At 37.7% G+C, this 24,775-nt stretch overlaps 1 protein-coding gene across 2 annotated transcripts; it reads right to left on the minus strand.

The window, feature by feature from the left end:
• Positions 1-24,775, minus strand: GFRAL (GDNF family receptor alpha like). 2 transcript variants are annotated; one of them, XM_085218516.1, is made up of 10 exons: positions 24,754-24,775; positions 21,418-21,552; positions 15,018-15,176; positions 13,211-13,639; positions 12,434-12,490; positions 11,450-11,777; positions 8,749-9,008; positions 6,717-6,812; positions 1,170-1,251; positions 113-200 (listed from the first exon to the last, which is right to left on the minus strand). In XM_085218516.1, the coding sequence occupies exons 1-10, from the start codon at positions 24,773-24,775 to the stop codon at positions 113-115; spliced, it is 1,656 nt and encodes a 551-aa protein (XP_085074642.1). The 2 variants fall into 2 exon arrangements, with proteins under 2 accessions (XP_085074641.1, XP_085074642.1); XM_085218515.1 differs by lacking the exon at positions 1,170-1,251 and having other exon boundaries at positions 1-200.

A 24,775-nucleotide genomic window follows, 5' to 3' on the forward strand; every position in this document is an offset into this window, starting at 1 on the left:
CTACAAAATTCCGTAATTTATAGTAAGTTTTCTATTATATATTTTATTACCGCATATGTACAACAGGCTGGCTTTCAAGAGTAGCCTTAAAAAGCATAAGCAACAAAGTAATTCATCTGTGACTTTTATAATGGACCATAAATGTTTCAGAAGAATGCTCTGGCGATGGACTTCTTGACTGGTGTTTTGTTCTGCAGGCTCTGAAAACAAAGAATGTGCATGTATTTAACTATAAACTATACGGCTTTTGGTTTGAACTTTGGCTTAATTGAAATCAGTGGCAAAATTCCCCTCTTTTCATGATGAACTTTGTGGTATAAAGTAATTCCCTTCACCATTATTAATGTGCTGTTCTTTCTTCCATCCCCTGTATTCTTTAAATCTGAGTTTTATTTATATGCTGATATTCCTGTAACTGCAAACCTAAAGGCCTCTGTGCCCATATATCCTTGAATTGCCTTTTGCATTTTTCTGCACGATTCCTCTTTGATCTGCCTCTGAATTTAATAATGAAATTCGACTCAGTATCCCCCCCACTATATATAGCTCCTGCTACATCATGTTCTGTTACCTATCATCTGACAGTGTAATTCTTGAAATCTGGCCATTTAATTTGGTCCAAGAAAATGTATCATTTAAGAAAAGGCCATGTTCATTTGATTAAGTGAATGCACATTTCTGTTTTCTTACCAAGCACTGGCATATGGGCAGCATTTCATACTGTGTGTGGGAATGTTTACAGAATCCTATCAGCAAAAATGGTATTTGGCAAGAATATTAACTACAATAGCAGCATTCACAGTTCTGTTTCTAAATATGTTATAATGCTGAATATTCTCATTTCCTTTCTGCACTTCCTCTGCCTTCTGCGGGGCTAGGAAGGTAGCCTTGCAGAATTTTTGAATTCAGATTTCACCTTCCCCTGCCATGGGACAGGAAATGAAACCTCCTAAAGCCTGAGATCTCTGTATGAATGGAGGGCATTGTAGATATGCATCATATTTCACATCTTCCCACTGACACCCGCAATGTCAGTTCTTTCCATCGCTGGGATATGCTGGACTGTTTTTAAAGACAGTCACAGTGCCAACTCTTAGCTAAATCAAAACATTTTATTTTCTGCTTTTCCAATTTCCTAGAACCAAAGATTAATACTCCTATCAAATTACCTGATCTTTAGGAGAGTCAACAGGACTATTCCTAGGATGAGAACTATGCAGGAGGAATAGGCAATAATGTAGACTGTTTCACCTATAAGCCAAAACCAGAAAGCAGACAAGAAACATTCTTCAGTGACAAGAATCAGGTTTGTGATCTGAATTGGAACATATACATTTGCACGCTAAATTAGCAATCAGTTCTGATGCCAGTAATTAAAAGGAGATGGTATGCCAATGGTGGGAGTTACTCCTGCTTCACCAGCTGGTGCAAAATCATTTTCAGACTTGTAGTAAACACCAGCTCCAATAGCACTTCACGTGTGTAGCACTACCTTTTACTCTACCCCGGGGAAACTGCAACAGCTTGTTACTCTGATTTGTGTTTTGGAGTATTTTCCCTGTTGATTTTAAGATGTCAGTTTTATTCGGTGTGTTGGAGGAGATCTGGCTCTTAAATATCTGCCTGGCCTCTTTTTCTTTTTCACATATTACCATAATTGCAGTGTGAAGCAATACTCAGTCTAGAATCGAATTAAAGTAAAATGGGATCTAACATTGTGTTTCTGGGCACCATGCCCATGGAGTTTCCTCTTTCTCTTAGACTTCTCACCAAGAAGTCACTTAGGCAGCTTATGTGCTAAAAATTCTGACTGTTGAAAAACTGGGAATTGTTTCAACTGTTCTTTTCCAAAAGAGGAGAAACTTGTTTTTCCTGGTGGAGTGAATGTATCACTTTTGATCAAATATTCCAAAGGGAAAATATATGGCTCAGAAGGAAACACAACGTGCCAGAACGTGCCATCAAGATGCGCAGAGGTTCAACAACAAAAGGACCCAAATCAAGAGCCACAGGAATAAAAATGAGACCCTTCTACTTGCCTGTTGCAAGATGTTCATGATGAGATCATGCTAAAAGCCATTTATTTTCTTCTGCCTTCTGAGAAGCGTGGGAATTTGTAAAGCTGGGAGAGGGCATAGTTTTGTGGCTGAAGTGATAATTCTTCATTTTATATTTTTATTTTATATATTGTTTTCTAAATACTTGAATGTGCCTATTTATCTTCCCTTAAAAATGTTGTAGGGTGTCTGTTTCTTGATAGGCATCCTGCTTGTCTAAAAATGCAAGGAATGTTTTATGTTAATTTTCACTATTAATCTGTCTCCATCCAGTTCTCAAAATGTGAAATACTGCTAGGGGAGTTAGAAAATATAGATAGGAAATTTTGGCTCTGTTCATCCCAAATCCCATCCATGAAAACTACCAGAATACACATGTAAATTCCTTTATGACATGATGTTCTGTGTGATTCCATTTTTCTCGTCTGAATATCTTAGCAATGATTTAAGGCTTAAAATCAGTACCTAAACAAACATCAAAAACACTGACTGAAATTAAGCCCATTTATAGTTATGGGTCTTAGCTCTCATGCTGTGCTCCTGATCACATTTCACTGGATAGCAGACATCACAATGATTAAAAACATGATTAAAAGTTCAAATATTTTCCTACTCAGGATAGCAAATAAAAAATGCAGTGTACATAGATCAGATCATGATTGGATTCTAATAGATAGCTGTCTGCTTTAATGCTTCTCTTCAGCTGACTAAGGTGCAGAAGAAGAGATCTTGTCTGAATTATCTGGCTGGATGGAGAAAGGGATGCAAGTATCTGTGTGCCTTGTGAAGACTGAAAGGGCACAAAAGGAGAGATGTTCCCATTGCTGTGGTGTGAGGTACTGAACTGTACCACCTTATGAAGCTGTCTCATGCTCATGAGAATTTGGTAGAGCAGCTTAAGGACAAGTCTATGACAAGTCTGTCACGGCTTTGGGACAAATATCTTGCCCTTCCTTGCATGGGCTACATCCTCAGGAACGCTACAGCTGTAGTGCTAGTAGGAACTTCCTATATAGAAATACAGACACTGCAGTGACAAAGTTTGCAATAGGACAGCTATGAGCTCATCAGCTGAAACAATTAGTGGGATCAGTCTCCTGTGTAAATCTACATGTACATGTAGTGAGAGAACTGTGAATATTCACTAGATAAATTAACTCCGGCTGGTGCTCTAAGGTTTCTTGTCTAACTGCAGACATTGCAGGCTTTCTTCTACATTTATAAAACAATGAGATTGACAGTGTTTCATACCTTACAAATTAAAGTTGCTGGAGAGGAACTAATCTCAGTTCTCAGAGCATCCAGTATAATTATAGATAAATCCTGCCAATTACATGTTTAACTAGATTCTCAGCACAGCAAAACTACTTGGTAGAAAATATCTGATAACTCTACAATTTAGGAGGAAAATAAGATTAGTTCCAAGAGTCTTGGGTCATGCCCAATTTTACGGTATCTCACAAGAACCAGAGAAGAGTTGTGTATTCATAACTTTTTCTTCCATTAAAAAAATGCTCGAGCTCCAAAGCTCTGCACTGATGAAAGTGAATACTTATCTTCATGCATGATTCATTTTTCAAATTAAGGTGTAGGAAGCAATCTTTTAAATTATTTGAATCTGCAAAATCATGGAGTTGATTTGCATAGGATGAAGTCAAAACCAGACTGAAAGTGGGTAACTACATGGTTAGTAACAGCATTTTTTGATGTTTGGAGAGCTTTTGTTTAGTTTGTCACTTGCTTTTTGTACTATGACATAAGATTCTGGTCCCATTTAAGCTTGCAGGAAAAGTCTCATTAACTTTGAAAATGATCAGGCCTCTGCCTACATCACACTGTTTTAACTGGGACCAATCAACCCACAGGTTGTCATATATCCTCCTGGATATATGACTAAGTGAAAATCCTGTTAAGAATTTTAAACAGTCCTGTTTTTTCATGGCAAACCAAAGGGCAAAAGTCAGAGGACTTCATCTTTTACACCTTCTTTTCGAGATATCTTGTGGTTCAGTATTCCTGACACAAGCCAATTTCTTGTGTGGCAGATCTCACTGAGCTCAACAGAGCCCTTTCACAGTAGCAAGGGTGACCTCTATCATCACTCTTATGCCACCTGGGCCAATGGTTGCCAAAGTACTTTAGATATCTAATCCCATTTTCAAACATCACATCCTAATTTAGGAGGCTAAGGTCATTGATACACGCCATGCCAGGCTGTAAAATGTTACCATTACATTATGTAGCAGCTTCTCCGCAGCAGCGTTTTATACATACTATTCTCCTTTTCTCAGTAAGAGATGGAATAAGTAGAATTTTATTGCAGTGCATTTGTACGGTCACCAAGGGTCAATTTGTCCACAGCAAGAAGTTAGCTCTTGATTATGGAGTTGTGTATTTGAACTACTTTGGACCCAAGATATCTGACTACTGCATTCACAGCAAAGCATCTTTGCTTGTACCCAAATCTGCATAATTCCCAACGAAGAGGGACATATTCATTTGTACATATGTTGGTATATATACCTATATTTATTATTTATTATGAAGCACTCCTCTTATTAAAAATTATCCAATTATCCAAGGATGGACAGTACTACTGTGTAAAACAGGAAAGGTTTTTTTGAACTGTTTTTTGAGCAGTAACTTTTTTGAGATAAAGAATTAAGGGACAGTTAAAGAAAGACTGAGTTTCTTTCTTGGCTTGCTCATCTGCAAACAGACATTAATTTGAATTTGTGAAAGATCTTTGTATTTTATGCAAGTTAAGAACTCTTCTGAGATTTTGAGGTATGGACAACACATAGGCAAGTGTTATCTCCAGCATTTGAGTTCAGCAAATATTCTTAAATATCTTCAGACACTCAAAAGAACATATTTGACAACTTAACCATTTTGCATCTACACCATGGGATTCTTCTTGGGATTTGATTTCAATAAAGATAAATACTTTGTAAAGATGATAACTCCCTTTGCAGCCAAAGTAATACACATTTACTAGTGTATACATCCAGGGTGCAGGGATAGATTTTTGGCAGTGGGATTTATGGAATAATTTGCAATATGGTTTTTATCATCAGGTAGATATCCTGAAATCAGATTCTTCTCCTTGACCTGGCTTCCTATGAGACATATATAGCTTAGAGAGTTCCCAGCTAGTGCACATGACAGCTCCAATAGGAGAAATATTTTATTTTATCTTTCAGGCTGGTCAGCATTCTTTTTATTTTTCTAAGGCCATCCAAAATCCTGTTAGAGTTCAAGGATGGGTTTTTGGAAAGTGTTCAGATTTCAGTGGGACCAGAATTAACTGGGCGCAGCCTGCTTTTTGCAAACATTTATCTAATTCTTTGAGGGAAATACATATTGCATTCTACCCAATGAAGGGGTCTGCAGTTAGAACTGGTCACTGGGGTGAAATAGCTCACATTTTACTTTTTCTCACTTATAGCAGGATTTCTTCCATTACAACATTCATTATTTAACCACTGAAGTCTAGTTCCAGCCAGCCAGAGATTCAGGCTCCCCCTGTAGTTGGCAAAAAGAAGCCAACGCTTCCAGGATACAGCAAGGAGTTTTTATGCTAAAACGACAGTGGAATGCTCAATTATTCATGACATTGGACTCAAGAATACTGTTACTAACAGTTTATATTTATAATTCCCAGGTTGGACACTTCAGCAAAAGCTGAAGGGTGGACATGATGGAATATCCTTTATTTTGTACTCTACGTGGAGCATGAATTATTTTTTCATTGTTAAAGGTGTTCAGTGTGAACATTTCTTGTAAAAAAGGAACTAATTTGGAGTAATACGTAGAGTACTGCAATCTGCCCTATGCAAGGTAGAGCAAATGTTTCTCATTAGAGACAGTATTTGTGCATTGAGCTTTTTAGTATTCTTACTCTGTAATTGGATCCCTGAAAAGGAAATATAAAATTAATATTATTTCAGCTATGAAAAAAATTATTAAATCAGTATCTTTTATGTCACTTAATTGTTTACTGTAAATGCATAGAAAGAAAAGCAGATCGGACTGCTTTTCAACCCATGACATATCACGATCACAATTGCAGGCCCTGCTGTTGCATGAGAAAATAATAGCTGATGGAGTGTAACGCAGCACCCTTCTCAGATCAACTACTGCTTCTTCCTAATTTCACTGTAACTAGTATGGCACAAAAAGTCAAGAAAGTTAGGAGGGAAGCAGGTGTGGCATCAAAGCTAATCATTTATTTTACATATTATGACTACTATTGATTCTTTATGAGTTGGACTTGATGATCCTTATGAGTCCTTTCCAACTTAGGATATTCTGTGATTCTATGATTCTCCTGATTTGTAATGACTGTATAGAGAGTCAGGCTATGGTGGGCTTAATAGCTTAATTGTGCACAGTTATAATATAGTGATTATGATCTATCTATTTCAAAACCACTTATCAGAGTAATTGGTGCAGCCTTATTATCTTTACTTTGTGGTTGTATAAGATAAGGAAAGCAAGTAGAAAGATTTTTCCACATAATGTTGAATGAGAGTAGAACAGGTAAAGTTCACTTTCCTGAAACCACCCAAGGGAGTTAATCTTTAGTCTTCTCTGTAACATAAGGGAAATTTCAATAGTGCTTCTATTAAAATCGTGAAGTGATTTGCTCAAACTTACCATTAATTGAAGACGAATGCAGTTGTGTTCTGGAAAGCTTTTCTCCTGGTATTTCTGTATTCAGCCAATGAAACCCTTTCCTAACTGAAATTTGACCTAAAGAATGAAAACATGTATCAACTTGAATTATTATTTTTAAATAATAATGTAAACAAATATTATTGTGTTTTGATAAGAGCCTCAGAACTTAGAAAGGCAGCAGTAGTACCAATCCTTTACTTAGCCAAGGGCTTTGGATCCCCAGTTTTCGACTGACTAGCAGGAACTTCATTGCACCCCAGGAACAAGCAAGTTTCTGTTCTTTAATCCCAATTAGGTTAGGGAAATTCCCATCACAAAAATACTTTTATCCTGAGACTGCTTCAGTGAATGGCAAAACCTGATGAGCAATTATTTGATTATTCTAATATGTTAATCATCTTTTTTCTTGCTATGTAAAGAGAAACTAAGAGAGTTAGTTTGGATCATTAGATGCAGTCATGGAGCAAACAAACAAGTAAATAATGTTCTTGAGGAAACTCACTGCCAACACAGTCTCAAATACAACAGTGTTACAGTATTACTTTGTCAGAGGAGCTGGTGCTGCAATTTTAAACTTTTCTCAGGCTGAATTGTCTGATTGTCCTGATTGTCTAAGCTTAAGCACAGTGTTTCCTCAGTTACTTTAGTTTTCAGGTGTATTTTGAAGGACAGGAAAAAATTATACTGTTATCAGTAGCAGTTTTGGGGGATGGCTAGAAGTCAAAAATTAGCTAAATCATTCAATGGAATGCATGTATGCAGCTAATTTGTTTTTAAAAGTCACTTGGTGGAACTATGACATAAGCATTCCTTTTCTCTGAAATCTTTGGAAGTAATTCCTTCTCCTAGGCTACCACGTGAATATGTAATTACATATAGATGCATTAGCAAGTTTGTGTAATAGATATAAGTGACACATTATGTGTATTTGTGGAGAGGGTAGTCAGGTCATAGGTCTGGTCCACAGATGGCATGGCCAGGAGCTGATGTAATAGGTGAACATTCAGCTTCAGTTTTAGGCTGTAGGAATCCAGTTCATCTTCTCCTGAGCCATTCTGGGACCTAACCCACAGCACAGTAAGTGAAGACAAACAAACAGAGGATTTGCTTCAAAAGCACTTTCCTGACCCATATGAATACACTGATATTCTCTTTCATGTTGCCATTCGTTGCACTAATGACTGAGTCCTAAAGAAGGTCTTAGCAAGGAGTTTTATATTTAGCACATACTGGCTTGCATCATTCTGTGCCACTGTATAGAAAGAAAAACAAATGAATTCCTCTCCTGAAAAAGGCAGAATTTATTGCATTGCCTTTTGTGTCCCAGTTTCTAACACAAACAAGATCTGTGCTCAGAAGTTAAAGCTAGAGAACTGTCAGTTTAGTTTTCTATTCTTTCTCATTACTGTTAAGTAACAACGTGAAGGTAGCAGATCATTAATTCTTTTTATGAAGCTTCACAACACAGTTAAACTGTGTCTAGATACCAATCATTTGTAAGGTCAACATTTACTAAATCATTTCCTAAATTGTGTTAGCCAACTTAAAGTTTTAGCTAGGCTAATATTTAGACTCCAAGGAGAAAAGGAAAGAAAGAAAAACATAAAAATATAATGTATATTGTGTTCTATGTACCAGTATGTACCATATTGATTGTTCTAATGCTGTGCCAAAGTACAACATTAAGTCAATGACAGAAAGACTCTGAAACTTTTCTAATCTGCATAATATTTCGCACCCCCAAAATCGCTCATTTATCATTATTTCAGCCAGAAAATTAATATAGTGAGACTTGTAGCCAATGTATTGCTAGTATAAAATATTGCCCACAACCAGAGAAAACAACTTGGACATATAATCTGTGTTTCAATTTGGCTTAAAAACCTACAGATATAAACCTTGATGAAATCCATGGTATTATAGAAGAGATATGGTTAAGATTTGCTGCAGGTTAGCATTTTAATTTAAGATTTTAAATTAATTATTCTTTAAAGTATCATCTGTTACTCACGTAACTGACTGAAGCAGGACGTGCTGTGAAGCATGTGATGGAAGAGCTTGCACAGCGACTGTTCTGCCGGTGGTGAATTCTGACAGGTGCACTCCACACGTAGCATTGTGCCCCAGTTGTTGATGTAGGCTGCTTTGCAATCAGCGTTTGCAGAACAGGGCATGTCGTCTTTAATTAAAGTTTCAAGACAAGCTTCATCGTCATAGCATTCTTTGGTCACGTGTCTCCAACATTTGTCCCAAAAAGCTTTGTATTTTTTCCTGACAGAAAAATATAAGTGTACAATGATGGTTTTGAAACTATGATTTCACAAAAAAAGATGATCATAAAAAGAGTGTATTCTTGAAGTGCCATGTAAGCTTTAAAAATCAAAATATTCAGTGATAGCTGGCATAAATTCTGCTCTGATTTGCACCTTGTTCATCTCAGTGAAACTGCAAAATTGTAACTTGAAATAACACCATTAATCAAAAAGTTTTTTGAAACAATCAGCTGTACCCCAAATCAGCATCTGTGTAGTCTTTCCAAGGGTCCAGCAGAAATCACTATGAATGCCAGCAGTCCCAAATCCTCAGGTGGAGGAATAAGACCAGTCACCACCATGAAAACAGAAGAGGCACCTTTCTAGGGGATGAACTTGTTGGGCAGCACGATAAGAAAAATGAATATTGAATTTAATTGAAATAAAATAATCTGCATACAGTGCTAAAAGCCAACCCAGATAGAATGCTAACAAAATACAAAATGACCAAGGATATGGAGAAAGAATTTCATTGCAGATACTTGACCTTAAAAATTAATTGACAGTGAAGAGAGGTTACGTGAAGAATTGTTTCCCAACTCTATGGATTTAAATTATTTTAGCTTATTTGCTCTTAGAGTAGAATAAAATTAATATTTAGTGCTTTTGGTATGACCAAAGAGAAGACTTACTAAAGATTAATTAAGTAATCTGTAGATATTGGCTGGAAACCAGTTTATCACTTACATTGAATCTTAGCAGACAAGAAAGGTAAAATGTTGTTATGTAGTGTACTGTAGTATCTTAAAATATTCTTTCATTAATCATAACATTAGGCTGTTAATTTACTACTGCTATTGTGTAATTGTTACAAGCAAGTCACGTAGAAAAATGTGCTTGCACCTTATTGTAAATATTTTTATTACACCAGCAAAGGTTTCAAAGCAGATGCCACCTCTGTGCTAATGGAATTATTTTTGTTCATCTTCAGATTTATAGATACGGCTAGCCATAATTCACAGACTAATTTTGCTAATTATGTCCACTTATTGTCAGTGCCAGGAAACATTAATGCTCCCAAAATAATGGGTAATTCAGCAAGTCTCCATTATGGTATTGCATGTGTACACATGCACATGCACAGACTTACATTTGTAGCCCAGTTCTTCCTGACATAAAAAAGGGCATTTCCCACTGACGTCAATCTGAGTAGCCTGCACTGAACTGAAAGTGTCTCTTGGTCTCCTGCATTGTTTACTGAGAGTAAAATTATGCAGAGCTTTGAGGTGAAATTGAGGTGTAATCCACAAGAGAACCAGTGACTACACTGAAAACCAATGTGAGCCAATTGTCCATCCCCAAATGGTGTCAATTACATAGAAGAAAGAGTATGGGCTAATCCTGTTGCATATTTTCTAAAATAAAACAAAATCTGAAAACTGTTTCTCTTCATAACTTTGGTTGTCTGTGCTTTGTTTCAGGGCAGCTTTTTTTCATGTTTATCTGAGAATAAAAGAATAATATGAAAGTTTTACAAAGGGCCAAGTTAGTCACACAGCAGTTGGATCTGAAGGGTAGATGCTAAGGTGGAAGAGGCAATTACTTTAACCAAACAAACTTCTCCCAGTCTGCTGCATAATTTGTGTAAACTGCTAGGGGGCAAAGGAGCAGACTGGCAGGTATTATCTGAAGGAAGTGGTAATGAAAATTACATACAGAATAGTTTGTCCAGCCAAAATGGTGTTAAGAGTCATGAAACAGGCAGAAGAAAAGGCCACTGATGATCCAAAACCTGTCTGAAAATGAATGTTTGTGGTTTGCTTGTGGGATTACTTATTGAATTATCAGTTTCAATGCAGACATCTCTGATAGATGTCCAAATGGCACCTGCTGCTTTGTAGACTCTTCTCAGACTAGACTTCAAAGAATTGCTGTCTGTGCCAAGGGATAGATAACCTAACTTTTTTGACTAGGTAATTGGGTAAATTATCCTAATCAAACCTATTAATGTGCTATATGTAGCCTAGTAAAATGTTCTCTGCTCACATCTGATTCCTCTAAGTATTTTAAATATTCAGTGCAGTTCTTACACATGATGATTTAAAGATCCCTTCTATTTCTATCTGAGTTTGTGTGAAAAGGGTCTCTAGATGCCTATAGTTATCATGCAAGAGTAAGTGAAAGATGTGAAAAGCACCTGGTGGGAAGGTGGTGTGTGAAAAATGTGTTCTAAAACTGATAACTAAGATGTAAAGATCAAAGATTAAAGGCAGTAATTCTTTGCTGCTTGTATCCATAAAGTATGACTTTTTGAAATGCCAAACACAAGAGATGATATAGAATAGATACAATGCCAAAAATCATTTTGCTATAGATGAGAAATACAAAAATTATTTGATCAAATAATTCACAGGCACACAACTAGGCGAGATTAGGAAAAGTAATCATTCTTCTAGTTACCTGCAGAATTCATCTTCCTCACACATGTGAATTACACTTAGACATGATGGGAGTGGAGCTGAAGTAATTGCACAGGGCTTGCCATGAAGAAGTTCTTTGGCACTGTGGCAGGATTCATCAGGCTGGACGCAATCACAAAATGTCATCATTTGGGCAACTTCAAAAGGCATGTTGTGATAGAAGAACCTCATGGCCACTTGGCATTCTTCCATGTTGCACTTCTTATTTACTGAACAGACCTTAAGGTACAGGGACAACTGTTTGTTACATACTTCATCTTCAACACAGTCCATGTTCACATCCAAACAGGATCTGTTTGCTGTGTATGCTAAAAAGAATAACGATTTTTAAAATGAAACTACAAGAAAATCTTACTCAAGTGATGATTGGTAGTCAACCTGCCTGCATTATTCCCATTAAAAACAAGTCAGTCTTCCCAAAGCTCTGAGCCAGCTCTTCCAACACTGTCTCTTCTAAGCTCATTTTGTTGTCCTCATATTCTACTCTTGCACTGCTTGCCTCTCACATGCAACCCCCTTGAAACTTCTTGCCCTACCAGATAAGTGAGGAAGAAGAAATGAGAAATGGCAAGACAGAAATTTCTTTGAAGTATTCAATAACTTCCAGGAACTGCTGACTAATGGATGCTTAAAAATGCTGACATCTCCAGTATGACATTTTTAAATCTAGTTCAGGTAATTGTAGGCTATGCTATAAGCCTTCCAAAACTATATATCTATTTCTAACTCCAAAAGGGTTATGGGATAAGTTTTGCCTCGATAAATATAACAGAAATAGGACTGTTACCTATCATTTTTGGATTCTCATCTATCCAGTTGTTTAAATAAAATATTCAGGGTTCTACTGACTCCTTGCTCTTCAGTAATCTGAATGAAAACTATTCATTTTAATCTGGAGATACAATGCACATTATTTGAGAACAGAGGTAAAATGAGTTACTAGGATCCAGAAATAAATTCATACCTTGCTTGGAGAGAGATGATAAACTCCATTGTAGCTTTGTTTCCATACTAATATTGTCTAAAACAGAAAGACATGGATATACATATGAGCAGAGGTGATAAATCATGCTTAGTTTTTAGTTTAAAGCATTGTCTGTTTTGCTGAAATAGTACTGGTAAAAATAAACAAGAATAAAATAGATCGACTCAGTGATCAGTCAGGAATTGTCAGCTTTTAACAAACTCTAGCAGCCCTGTTACATGTATTTATAGACTTTGGGGTGAAAGCACATTTTCACAATAGCTGTTGATACATAATTATACATCCTGTGAAAAGAAAGAGTTTGTAGAGATGCTCAGCTCAGAATAAAATCAGGGTTATTGTGAACAAATAAGGCCTGTGGCTTTAACATATTCATTTGTATACACAATTTTTAAAACTCAGAAGGCTTGTTGTAGTATGAAGTCAATGGAGGCAGAAAATTCTTATTTTTACTTTTGAAAAACGCAAAAGGAAACTTTTGAAAAATGTAAAATGAAACTTCTCTTTTTTTTTTTTTGGCTATAGTCTAGTGCTAAAAGAGACTGATTAGGGTCAGGAGTGACCAAATTAACCAATTGAAGAAAAATAGTGTTTTCACTCAAGCTTTTGTTTTGCTTTTAGATTATTCATTTGCATCTAAATAAGCCTCTCAAAACTATCCTGTTTCCAATGGTAAACTGCAATGGTTTAAGAATTTGTTTTTTCCACAGATGCACGCATGTATGAAAGGGTTCTGACTTCTGGAATAGCACCAACCTGTGTCAGTGTCCTGATTTTTATCATGATCATCACCATCATCATCATGTTCATCGCCATTTTCACTAGCTACTGAATCTTGGTTCCCTTGAAAGTATTGCAAACAAGGGTTGCTAAATATTCCCTTCCATATTCTAAGGCATCTCCTTTGTAGTGGCTCTGAGCACTTGCACTCTCCCATCACTGTTTTCCTCAGTTCTTTCCATGCTGACAAACATTCCTGGCTGCCCATTCTACATTTTGCTGCCTCTGCCCGGCACGCTTGCTGGAAGCTCCTATACACTGAAGAGCAGTACAGATCCTCTTGACAGAATCTTTTAGCAGTGGTGCAATCCTTCTCTGATTCATCAGGGTGTCTTTGGCTTTGGGGCTTTCTGTGCTGCCTAAAACTCAACTCAGCATTTGATCTTGATGAAATTTCCATGCTCTCTGTGCAAACAGGAAAAAAAAAGACATTGAATAGAAGTTGCAACATCAGCTCGCAACAAATTTCAGAAAAGTGGATGAAATGGTCCTAGTTGTGACATGACTAGATTCAACTGTATATATATACATAATAATTTCAGATTCTTGCAGAATAGTATATCTTTTTCATTGCTGGTATCTGTATAATGTATAGTCTAGTTCTGCAATTCAGTTGCCAAATGCCACTCACTGCAATTACAATATAAAGGGATTAATGTCAAATAATTTTAGCCATCTACAGATTGGGCATATGGTGGATTATCATTTTAATGAGGAGAGGAGAGGAGAGGAGAGGAGAGGAGAGGAGAGGAGAGGAGAGGAGAGGAGAGGAGAGGAGAGGAGAGGAGAGGAGAGGAGAGGAGAGGAGAGGAGAGGAGAGGAGAGGAGAGGAGAGGAGAGGAGAGGAGAGGAGAGGAGAGTCCCTCTCCCCCTCCCTCTCTCTGAAAAAAAAAAAAGATAATTCTTTTGCTAAAAGCAAAATCAAGTGGTCCAATGACATGAACAGCAGGTTTTAGCTACCCACTCTTCATGTTTCAGGTCAGGATGTTATTATTTCCTCTGGAATAAAGATATATATCCTACTAGTGTGTGTGATAAACACTCATTGATGTCAGCAGGGAGTGATGGATCAGATGAATCAGAGCAGGGAATCAACCTCAGGGCTTACTTTCCAGACTCTTGTTCTCCAGCTGATTTTACTGCTCTCGTGTCAGATTTACTATCATTAAATTGGGTGAGGAGCTGCCAGTCTGACATGCACCAAGTATTTCGCTGTTGTAGAAACATATTTTCTAGTTCTCAGAACAGTGTAAAATAAATTAGAAGGAGCTGGGACCCTTGTTTACAATGGAATTCTAAAGAGGAAGCTTTCTATGTATTAAGTACAGCTTTATTGTACAGCTAATTGTGAAGGCAGTCACAGTGTCATACCAAGTAAATGCAATGAAGATGCAAAGTGACTCACCAGCACACTGGGGCAAGCCACTCTCTCTCACTCCCATTCACAAGGGCTTGACGTGAGTAACACAGATCCAAGGCAATGAGAAGACCTCAGCACACCCAGTGTTTTCACTCTTGCTTCCCATTGCATGGAGGATGGGTTTGCAAGACCATTTGAGTTCCTCACATGCCTTCTATTAATTTTATTTATTTTAGAGCATTGCTTTCATGTGCATGCTGGAGTGTTAATATCACAGAAAAGACAAAACGTAACTAAATTGAGGGGGGTAAATTATAAGGTTTGAGAAATGCACAAATAAACTTGAATCTAGTTAAAATGGGCGTCACAGAGTTATATTTTAATTTTCTCCTTCACAATTAAAACTTCCCATTTAACTACTACCTTTGTCACCACTGCATCGATTCCCGAGTATAGTTGTGATGCTGCAGGGACCATCTGTAGTGCAGACACAGTTCTTAAATTCTGGATATTTGTCAGCCAGAGCCTGGATGATTCTATTACAGCCAATAGCATCTTCTGCCTCGCATCTATTACCTGGAACTCACAGTTAAAATTATAATGCTGTTAATGCTTATGAACGCTTAAGGGATATGGTTACATAAAACAATTCAATTGAAGCACAAAAATAATATGTTTTGCCACAGGAAGATGGCTCGAACCTCATTTTCCTTGAAAACCTGACATAATTTACAAATTTTAAATAATATTCAGAACGATGTAATAAAGATGTAGGCACAATATTTCCTTCTTGTATTCGGCTTGACCTGCTGCCAGAATGTCTGTTCCTGCTCGCTCTTTCAAGTTACATAAAATGTTAAAATGATTACTTTTGACGGGAATTGAACAGAATTAGTGCACTTTTGGCTTAAAGAGGAGTTCATTTAAGGGACCGTGTTCACAGTGAGGTAAGCCAGCACACATCACTGTGCTGGAAGTTGGTGATGGAAATACCTGCAGGGGAGGGGAGTAGAGGAGGAACATAGATGGAAGCTGAGGCCACTCAGCAACATGAGATAAAATAAATCAGTTAGCCCTCTGCTTTATGGTCTAAATTGTTTTACAAGTGCGTTCATTATTGCTTGAGAAAGTTTCAAGTTGGTTAAGAAAGTTTCAAGTTGGTTAAGAAAGTTATACAGGAAAAAATTTATCACCATTTTTAAAAAGCTTTATAATGTGAAAGCCATGTTCTGCCTTGTGAAAGCAGGCATGCAGCTCCCTAGACCAGCAGATTCCCCTCTCTTTGCTTCATGAATATGAGTTATTGTGCCATATGTAGGGTAAGACATACATATATGGGGCTCACAAGATTCAGACTGGTCATGGGGCAGCATGAAGATCCGTTTTAACCTACAAACTGCTTACGGCTCCTGTCTGTGCCCTGTTATTAGCACTGGTGCCTGCCTTGCTGCCTTGCTGCTTTTCAGGTGAGCGGTGCCTTCTGTCACCATGGCTGCTGACAACTGTAATGTGATTACAGCTTTAATGTCATTTACGGGTTGCTGACATGAATGGCAGCAGAAAGCAGCTGAGATGAAGGCCTGCAAGAGGAAGGAGTGCCCGAAGGAATGAGAATTAACTTCACCAATAGTGTACATCCCCATCTTACCACTCCTGAATCCTTTTTCAAATGGTGCCTGCACTGTACTTTCTCCATTTACCATCACTGACTAAGGAGGGTTTGGGGATCCATGAAGATCCCCAAACTGCACTGCTCCAGGGGGATGTTGTAGTCTGTCACAGATTACAGTTCCCATCCTCTACTTCTGCTTCATCTCTTGTCTCAGTAAATTCATGGACGACAAATTTCAGTTGTAAATAAAGAACAGCAACGATTAGCTTGTGTAAGATGTGGTTAATTTTGACTGTTTTCCTGATGGGCTTACAGACACTTCCAAGATGGAGTTGGGAAGGGATAAGAAGAAAAGAAACTCAAATCCCAGTATATTTCATGCAGGCTTCCCAGCCTCACTTGGCTCATACAAGTTGATGGCACCAGCCACACTTCCATCATTGTGCCCTACAAACACACTGCTGAATTACAGCAGCAGGGGCTAGGATGTAGGTTATGGGGCTATGAACTTACAAAGAGCAGCAACAGAATCAGGAAGCATATCAGATTTACCCCTTGCCTGGCCTCTTGAAAGCTGTGTAGAAATAACCTATTATCAGCACTGGTCTGTTTGTACACTCTGTTGATTCAGCTGTGATGAACAGCAGAAAATATTTTATTGCTGGTTTTCAATTATTTCGCTTTATCATTCATTAGTTCTAGGTAATAAATTTTAGCTTATACAAATGCTACCAAGGCATTTACAAAAAAATATATATTCTCTGACCTAATGCTTGGCAATCATTCTTCATTATCTGATTGATTTATATGTACATAATTTACGTACATGTGAGCACAGATAGAAGTGTGACAGAAAAGAAGCTTACAGTTCCAGGGTGATAATCTCTCTTCTTACACAGTCAGCTCTTCAGTCATCTCAGTGGTAATTGCATCAGAAGGAAAGCATGGGGTTTTTCCCCTCTAGCACTGGTGAACCACATCTGAAGTACCGTGTCCCCCATACTGGTCTCCTGAATATAGGAGGGACATGGGCATACTCAAGTGTGTCCTGCAAAGTGCCACGAATTGCAAAGGGAATGGAGCCTCACGAAGAGAGTCTGAGAGAGATGGGATTGTTTAGCTGGAAGGATGCAAAGCTCAGGGGTGTACTGATTACACACATATTCATGCATATAAATACCTGATGAGAGGAAGATGAATCAGACAGGCCCAATCCAGTGACAGAACAAAAGGCACAAACAGAAATGCAAGAAATTCCACTTAACTATCAGGACAAAACTTTTTTTTACTGTGGGGATGGTCAACAGAAGAAGAGGTTGCCCAGGAAGATTGTGGAAGTCCATATTTGGAGATACTAAAAATCCAACTGGACACACTCCTGGAAGACATCTTATAACCAACACTACTTGACCAAAAGTCTTCCTCTAGATCTGCAGAGAACCTTTCCAGCCTGTGATTCTGTTATTCTAAGAAAAGTAAACTCATTAAAAAAGTATGCTCAGAATTTTTTTTTATTATTATTTTCAGTGAAATAAAAAGAAGAAAAAAAATCACAACAAAAACCAACCTGAAAAATCTTCATTCTGCAATGCTGAAATGTTTTTGATATTTTCAAAACAAAAATTTTGGATTCTAAATTTTCAGAATGAAAAACGAATATTTTAGTCTTTTCCATCTCATAGATGTTTTGATCCCTTTTTTCACAATGTCAGGACATAGAAAAGAAATTAGAAGAGGGGTTTGTCTCAAAAGTCTATAAGCTGAGATTCTGAAAAAGCTTTTGTAGTAGAGAAGCAGTGATGGACAGTGTGACTGAGAAAGGACTTAGGTTGAGTGTCCCCAGTCCTGCTCTGGAGAGCAATAAATGAAGGTCATAATAATGCATGCATTTAACTTGGAGGTTATCTCCTGAGTGACTGAATTACTGAACTTGTAACACAGAACAGGACCATGATTATCATTTCTAGTTAGGTTTTCATAAAGAACCTAGTAAAAGCAATATTTACCCCATTGCCTATTGTCTCCAACTAACATGTTTGTGCTCAACATTGAAGGGACTCTTTCCACTCACACAGCTCACCTGTTTTTTCTCTTGCACAGATGGAGTACTCTTGACAGGTAGTATAATGTTCTCATTAATAATGCTGTTGTTTAAGTTTTCTGTTGCTGTTCCAGTGGGTTCTCTTAGAGGTACCATCAGTGTCTGACTTTGGGTTCACACCCTCTGAGGTCATGGCTCATACTAAACACATTTAGAATAATTTGTCCTAGACATAATTTGAGTGTTCTGTAACACCAAAGAGTTCTTGCCAAAAGCTATTATCATAAGGAAATCTACAAATGCAAAACCAAACAAGCCATCACAGGAAAAGTTTATTTTCAGAAGGGTTCTCTGGCACAGTAATATGCCATTAATGTCAGTGAATAAATACACAGGAGAATAAGTGAGGGAAATAGCATAACATGGGAACATGCTACAAATCTAAAGGGGATTCCAGAGAACTAATCATGCTGGTTCAGCTCACCTGGCTGTGATGAAAGCTACAGTGCAAATCCTGACCTTTATGTCAAGTAGCTTGGGCGCTAATGCCTTTGTGAATGACATGAAAGATGCAAATTTGTCTTTAATTTGTGGAAGACGTTTGGGTCTAGACAGTTCATCTTTAGCTCTTGATCCTGAAAGTACAGCATATTCCAATACTTTTCTTCAAATACCAATTTTTGAAACTGCTCATAAAATATTTAAAAACTCAACAGAGCACGAGCTGAAACCCAGTTCCTCTGGGGACTGTTGTAGCCATTAGGATATCATGTATTTTTCATTTACTCTGTCTGTTCTTAAAAGTACTTGGTCATTCTGTACAAGGCAGATGTGTATCTGGAACAGGACACACTAAGAAGGAATTCACAGATGATCTGCTGTTCTAATTATATTAAATACTGCCTGTGACATGGGACACCTGGGTGCAAATCTCTGCAACAAATCAGACAGCAGGAGCATTCAAGTGGCTCACACTACAGGTGTGAAGTCAGTGTCTTCTTCTGCCTGGTGTGCCACACAGTCCAAACATGAGGCTGGACTCTGAAGTCACAACAAACAGAGGGACATTCACTTCATGAACTCTGCTTCAGTTGAAGCTCTGAACAGATCACGGCATCAGGAGGTGGCTGATTTTGTTCAAGCTGTGTCCATATAAGAACTTCGGTGATTCCCAGAAATCGAGAACCTACCTTATAGAATTAAGTTACTAGAAATGGCAGTTAAATATCTAAATCCTTTTGGCTGAATTTATGAATAAGACCAAGGCACGGACTAGGCTAATGGCAAGTGTCTGTGTCTAGACTGCTGCATTTTAGTATGGTACCTGTTATGGATTGAGTCAGCTACATGGTGAAGATAGCATGAACAGCATAGCATAAGGGCAACGAAGCTGTGAGGTCTTGAACATAAGTCTTACAGGGAGCTGAAAGAACTGGCACAGGGGAGACCTTACAGCTCTTTACAACTATCTGAAAGGAGGTTGTGGCAAGGTGGGGGTCAGCCTCTTCTCCCACATGAACAGCGATAGGACGAGAGGGAATGGCTTCATGTTGTGCCAGGGGAGATTCAGGTTGGATGTTAAGAAAACTTTCTTCTCACTGGAATGGGCTGCCCAGGGAGTGGCTAAGTTACTATCCCTGGAGGTGCTCCTTTAGGAGGAAGTTTTTGACATGGAGAGTGGTGATGCACTGGAACAGGTTGCCCAAGGAGGTTGTGGACACCCCATCCCTGGAGGCATTCAAGGCCAGGCTGGATGTGGCTCTGGGCAGCCTAATACAGTGATTGGCAACCCTGCACACAGTAGGGGGTTGAAACTAGATGACCATTATGGTCCTTTTCAACCCAGGCCATTCTATGATTCTCTGATTCATTCTATGAATCCATGAAACTAAGGGATGTGGTTTAGTCAGGAAATATTGGTGGTAAGGGAATGATTGGGCTAGATAATCTTGGAGGTCTTTTCCAACCTTGGTGGTTCTATGATTCTATGATCTAGAATCACTCATGAGAGGCATTTTTTTACAGTCAGCACTAAATTTAGCTGTATGGGTCCATGCTGTCCCATAACAGTTGAATCCAGGGCCAGAAAACAGTCCCTGGGCCATTTTATTTTTGTGTACAGATGTAGCTTTTGGTGGATCAAGGCTCTTGACGTTTACCAGTACACAGAAGAAACATTACTAGCTCATCTTAATGACACTGCTGTGCTGTTTTGCCACTCTTTTTTCTCCCTTCTGTATTCACATCATCTCGTAAGTGAATAGTTAATGGTGAGCTCTTTAAACCTTTACATAAAAATTTAGATTACAAAAAAGGAAGAGGTGGTGACTGATACCTAAGGACTTTTACATGGTTTGTTCAAGAAGATAATAGGTCTATGGAGAAAGCAACATTTTCTACAACTGAGATTAAGATGAGTTTTAGATCAGACATATACCTGGTCTTCTCCCACTTAGAATGCAATCATATTTCACTAGGAAATGATGGAAATGATGCACCTAACACTGGAATTGCAGTAAAGAGAGAGAGAGACTGATTTTCTGCTTTCTTTTATGTAGGAATCTGTTTAACAGTTCAAGGAGGATTAGTCACATTCATAACCTGCAATTTAGTGTACTATCACTCCCTGGAAGTGAATCACTCAGACATATAGGTACTATTCACTGAAAATAGACAATATACCTTCCCATATAACAACTTTCTTTGAGGAATGCTTTATTTAATTTGCTTCTTACTATAATACAATATTAAAAATTACTCTAACAGACTATTCCATTGCTTTGGTTATGGTTATGGTATGAAATCAACTCTGAATTACAGAGAGAAAAGCTGAAATCTTATTCTAGTTACATGCTGGAAAACGTTTATCATAATCCCACAGGAGAGTAATTTCCCCTGAATTCAGATTTGCTGAGTTGGCTTGGACTCTGACACTGCTTATATTCTGGAAATTACATTTACTACCTTATTTAAGGGACATCATCACTGTTAGTAGCAATAGATAGTATCAGCTACAGTCAAGGATTTCAGATATCAACTGTCTGCTGCTACCATTTGCTCTTTGGAATCTCACTGATTTCAGTCTTCTACCACAGCAATATTACGGCACACTACGGAAGTGCAACAACTCAGCCCTTCAAAATGACAAAGTATATACCATAAGGAATTACCTGAAATATTGCAGACATCTTCAACAATAGTCCAGACACTCTCACACCCATTTGCACCATTCATACATTGTTTACTGAAGCGTGGGCAATCAGTAGTCTGGGCAGTAGTTAGACTTGTGAAGTACATGAGCAGCACTGTAAAACAGAATATAACAACTACTTAACACAACAAGTATTGTCTTTTCTCACTAGCACTTAGATTATAACAATACAATTTACTGTATTTTATTTATAGATTAAAATGATCCAGTAATTTACTTTTTATTAGAACAAAGGTTTTCCTCAGTTTTACAGCTGAAAACTCCAAAATTTTCGAAGTTGCAGTGTGTCTCATTTCATATTGCTTTTATCCCAGTATTGTGACATTAGCCATAGCTACATATGACATCTGTGTACAGATATATAGAAGTAACTGGAGTTCTGAGAGCCACAATAAAGTGCAGAAAGGAAGACTGAATATGACATTCAGAGGATGTATCACTTTATTTGATTGCAATTTAATGAAACTGCAGGGTACACAGGAATTCCTATGAATAGAAGATACAAAAGAGATCTGACAGCTCTACAAGTGTTAGATAATAGATTTTTATTCAATCTCTTTGATTTTATTTTGCAAATCATCATCTTGAAAGCTATCCCCACATTTATCTCTTTATCTATTTCCCTGAGTGCACTGAACCTAAAGGCAGTGTTCATTGCATTAGAAAGTTCTAAAACTTAGGAAAGACTGATAGAAAATTTTCAAGGTAAAGAATTTTAAGTCAGCACCATCTCTGACTTATCTGTAGAAAATAAGATTGCTTTGCTACAAGAAGGCAAACCAGTTGGGGGTTAGTTCTTTCATCAACATTTCCATGGTAACACAATCTCTAATTTGTAACCATGTATATTTGATGTAAAATTAAGTTTCATACACTTATTTAAGGTTTTATCAGACTAGCTGTCGAACATTTGTTGAGAGTTTTCTTTGGTTATTGAAGAATGCTACAACTCTCTGGGCAATGTCATTTTTTATGATATTCAGTCAAATTCATGTGGAATTTGAGGAGTTTCCATCTCTCTTTTAATCCTTAAATATGAACTGTAGGAGAGATTATCTATTCTCTTTGTGCTTGTCAGGACATTATTCAGATAAATTAAGTGTTTCAAATGATGCGTTTGAGAAACAAAAAACCAAATATAGCTCTTAATAATCTCAAAGAGCTCCTACTATTTAGAGGTGATGCCATCCCTTCTGTAAATGATGTTTAGCTTGATATAATGATAGGGATCACTTCGTGGAGACACTCTGATAAGGATGCTGTAACATTTAATACTTTATATCTAACAGGTGCAATAGCATTTAGTGTGCTGCAGAGACACAGAAGAGGCCACATGTGGTCATTATAAGAGAGTGAAGTTGGTGCTTATCCTTTTCCACTTGTCTATAATCCTCCCATTTCTCAGATCTATGCTGAGCTGGTTGTGAGATCAATCATTTTAAGCCTGGAACACTCATGTAGGCTGCTTCTCTTAATCAGCCTAGAAGACTGATAGAAGCAACTTCTGCAGTCAACACTGAAAAATGGCAAACTGGCTCACCCAAAGGAATAAGTTTTGGCTCATTATCAAAAAATGCAATTCCTGGGATTGTTTACAAATAATTATTTCTAAATGTGAAGTTACTCACTGTTTACTTAGATTTCAGACAGAAAATGTAGCTATATGGTGTAATGCTGTACAGGCGAAAATGACTTGTATACCTAAGGCAGTGAAAAATTATGTAGCAGGAACATTTTAAGAAAGGATGCTTTGCTGGGTGATCATTTAAATATGCTTTAGGTACTGATACAATGGGAAATATACATCTTCGGCTAGGATCTGCAGTACCAAAGACTGTTAAGAGTACTCCTGTTAAGAAAGCTTTTCAATACCTGTAGCTAAAAATGAATGGTTAAACTGGGGATTCATTAAACAGCTCATTAGCAGCTCCTTTGTTAGGCTTATTTCAGAGTGCATGTATTTTGAACCCAACTGGAAACTGTGTCTGCAAAATGGAAGAGATGCTTTTGCAAAATAATCTGTAGCCTAATTTGTGACTGAGGCTAATTCAGTCTTAAAAATAAGGGCTTCTCCAGATCTAATGATACACTGCAATCTTCTATGTCTTCAGCAACACACAGAGGGCATACAGTGTCAAGTTGACACAAAGCAGACTGGTCTATGATTTTAGAATTCAATACACTCCAGTTTAAGCACAATTGCATGAACTGATAGCTATTATTTTAATCACTCTCTTTATTTATTTAGTGTTTGGACTACTCAAAACTGGTTTGCTATTAGGAAAGTTCAGGGCATCTAAATGATATTTTGAGCTAAAACTTTTAGAGTTATATAGTTTGACACAAAGGCACTTAAATTTAGACTTCTACAGTTATCTCTTTTTGTACAAGTGTAAGGATGTGGGGTTTTTTGTTTGTTTGTTTTTTGGTTTTTTGTTTGTTTGTTTGTTTTGCTTTGCTTTGGGTTGTTTTTGTTTCTTTTTTCTTTTTTTTTTTTTTCTTTTTCTTTTTATTAAGAACTTGATGTCTAAAGAGGAAGGAACCTTCATTGTCCAGATTAGGAGCTAAGGCACAGGGGTATTACAGTCTTTCTTTCAAAACTAAAGAATGATTCTCTGCTAGATAATAATGAACAAGCAACTCAAGTTTCTTGAGCTGTGCCTTCTTATCTAGCAGCAAAAGTAGAAAGATGGCAAGCTCCAAAGGAGAAAAACAAACAGAAGTTGTTATCAGGGATTACAAATGTGAAAAAGGCAGCTTTATTCTAAAAAAATCCTGGGCAGAACTCCCTATAGAATGTTTTTAACAGTGGACTAGAAGTTTAGAGTAGTGAGACAATAATGAGAGGAGCAGCATGTATACAAAATGTACAGAGTGGGAAAAAGAGGACAGAAGAAATAAAAAGAAAACTTGTCTCATACTCATTTCTACCAATTCTTTTTCTACCAGCTTTGTTGATTGTCCTATTTTTATCCATTCACACTCAAGAGGAAATGTCAATAATTACCCACATAGCACTGCCAGCACTGAACACTATCCTATTAGCGCCTGTTTATTTACAAAAAACATCCCGTTTGCAGATGTCCTCACCAGCCTCAACTTCTCATCAGTGCTGGCGGTGCTCCTCTGCCTTACCTCTGACTCTTTAGCAGACCACGTTGAAGAAGTCCAAGCCACAGGGCCTGGATATCATACACCGGTACGAGCCCTCTCCAGGTGTCTGCTCACCCTAGCGTCTCGCCAGTGGAAGGGGCCTCCTGGCGGCGCCGCATCCCCCCGCCGCCCGCGCACTTACCGAAGCAGAGCAGCGCGGACAT

This window comes from Meleagris gallopavo, chromosome 2 (genome assembly GCF_905368555.1).
Source record: "Meleagris gallopavo chromosome 2, MGAL_WU_HG_1.1, whole genome shotgun sequence".
NCBI classification, from domain to species: domain Eukaryota; kingdom Metazoa; phylum Chordata; class Aves; order Galliformes; family Phasianidae; genus Meleagris; species Meleagris gallopavo.

What these genes read in the sequence shown, in the direction of transcription:
- GFRAL (XM_085218515.1), bottom strand. Translation starts at nt 24,775, where the DNA reads ATGTCCGCGCTGCTCTGCTTCG. An exon ending in TCGATGCAGTGGTGACAAAG is followed by an intron (nt 13,640 to 15,017) that starts GTAGTAGTTAAA and finishes CTGTTTGCACAG; the next exon opens with AGAGCATGGAAATTTCATCA. An exon ending in ATCATCTCTCTCCAAGCAAG is followed by an intron (nt 11,778 to 12,433) that starts GTATGAATTTAT and finishes TATTCTTTTTAG; the next exon opens with CATACACAGCAAACAGATCC.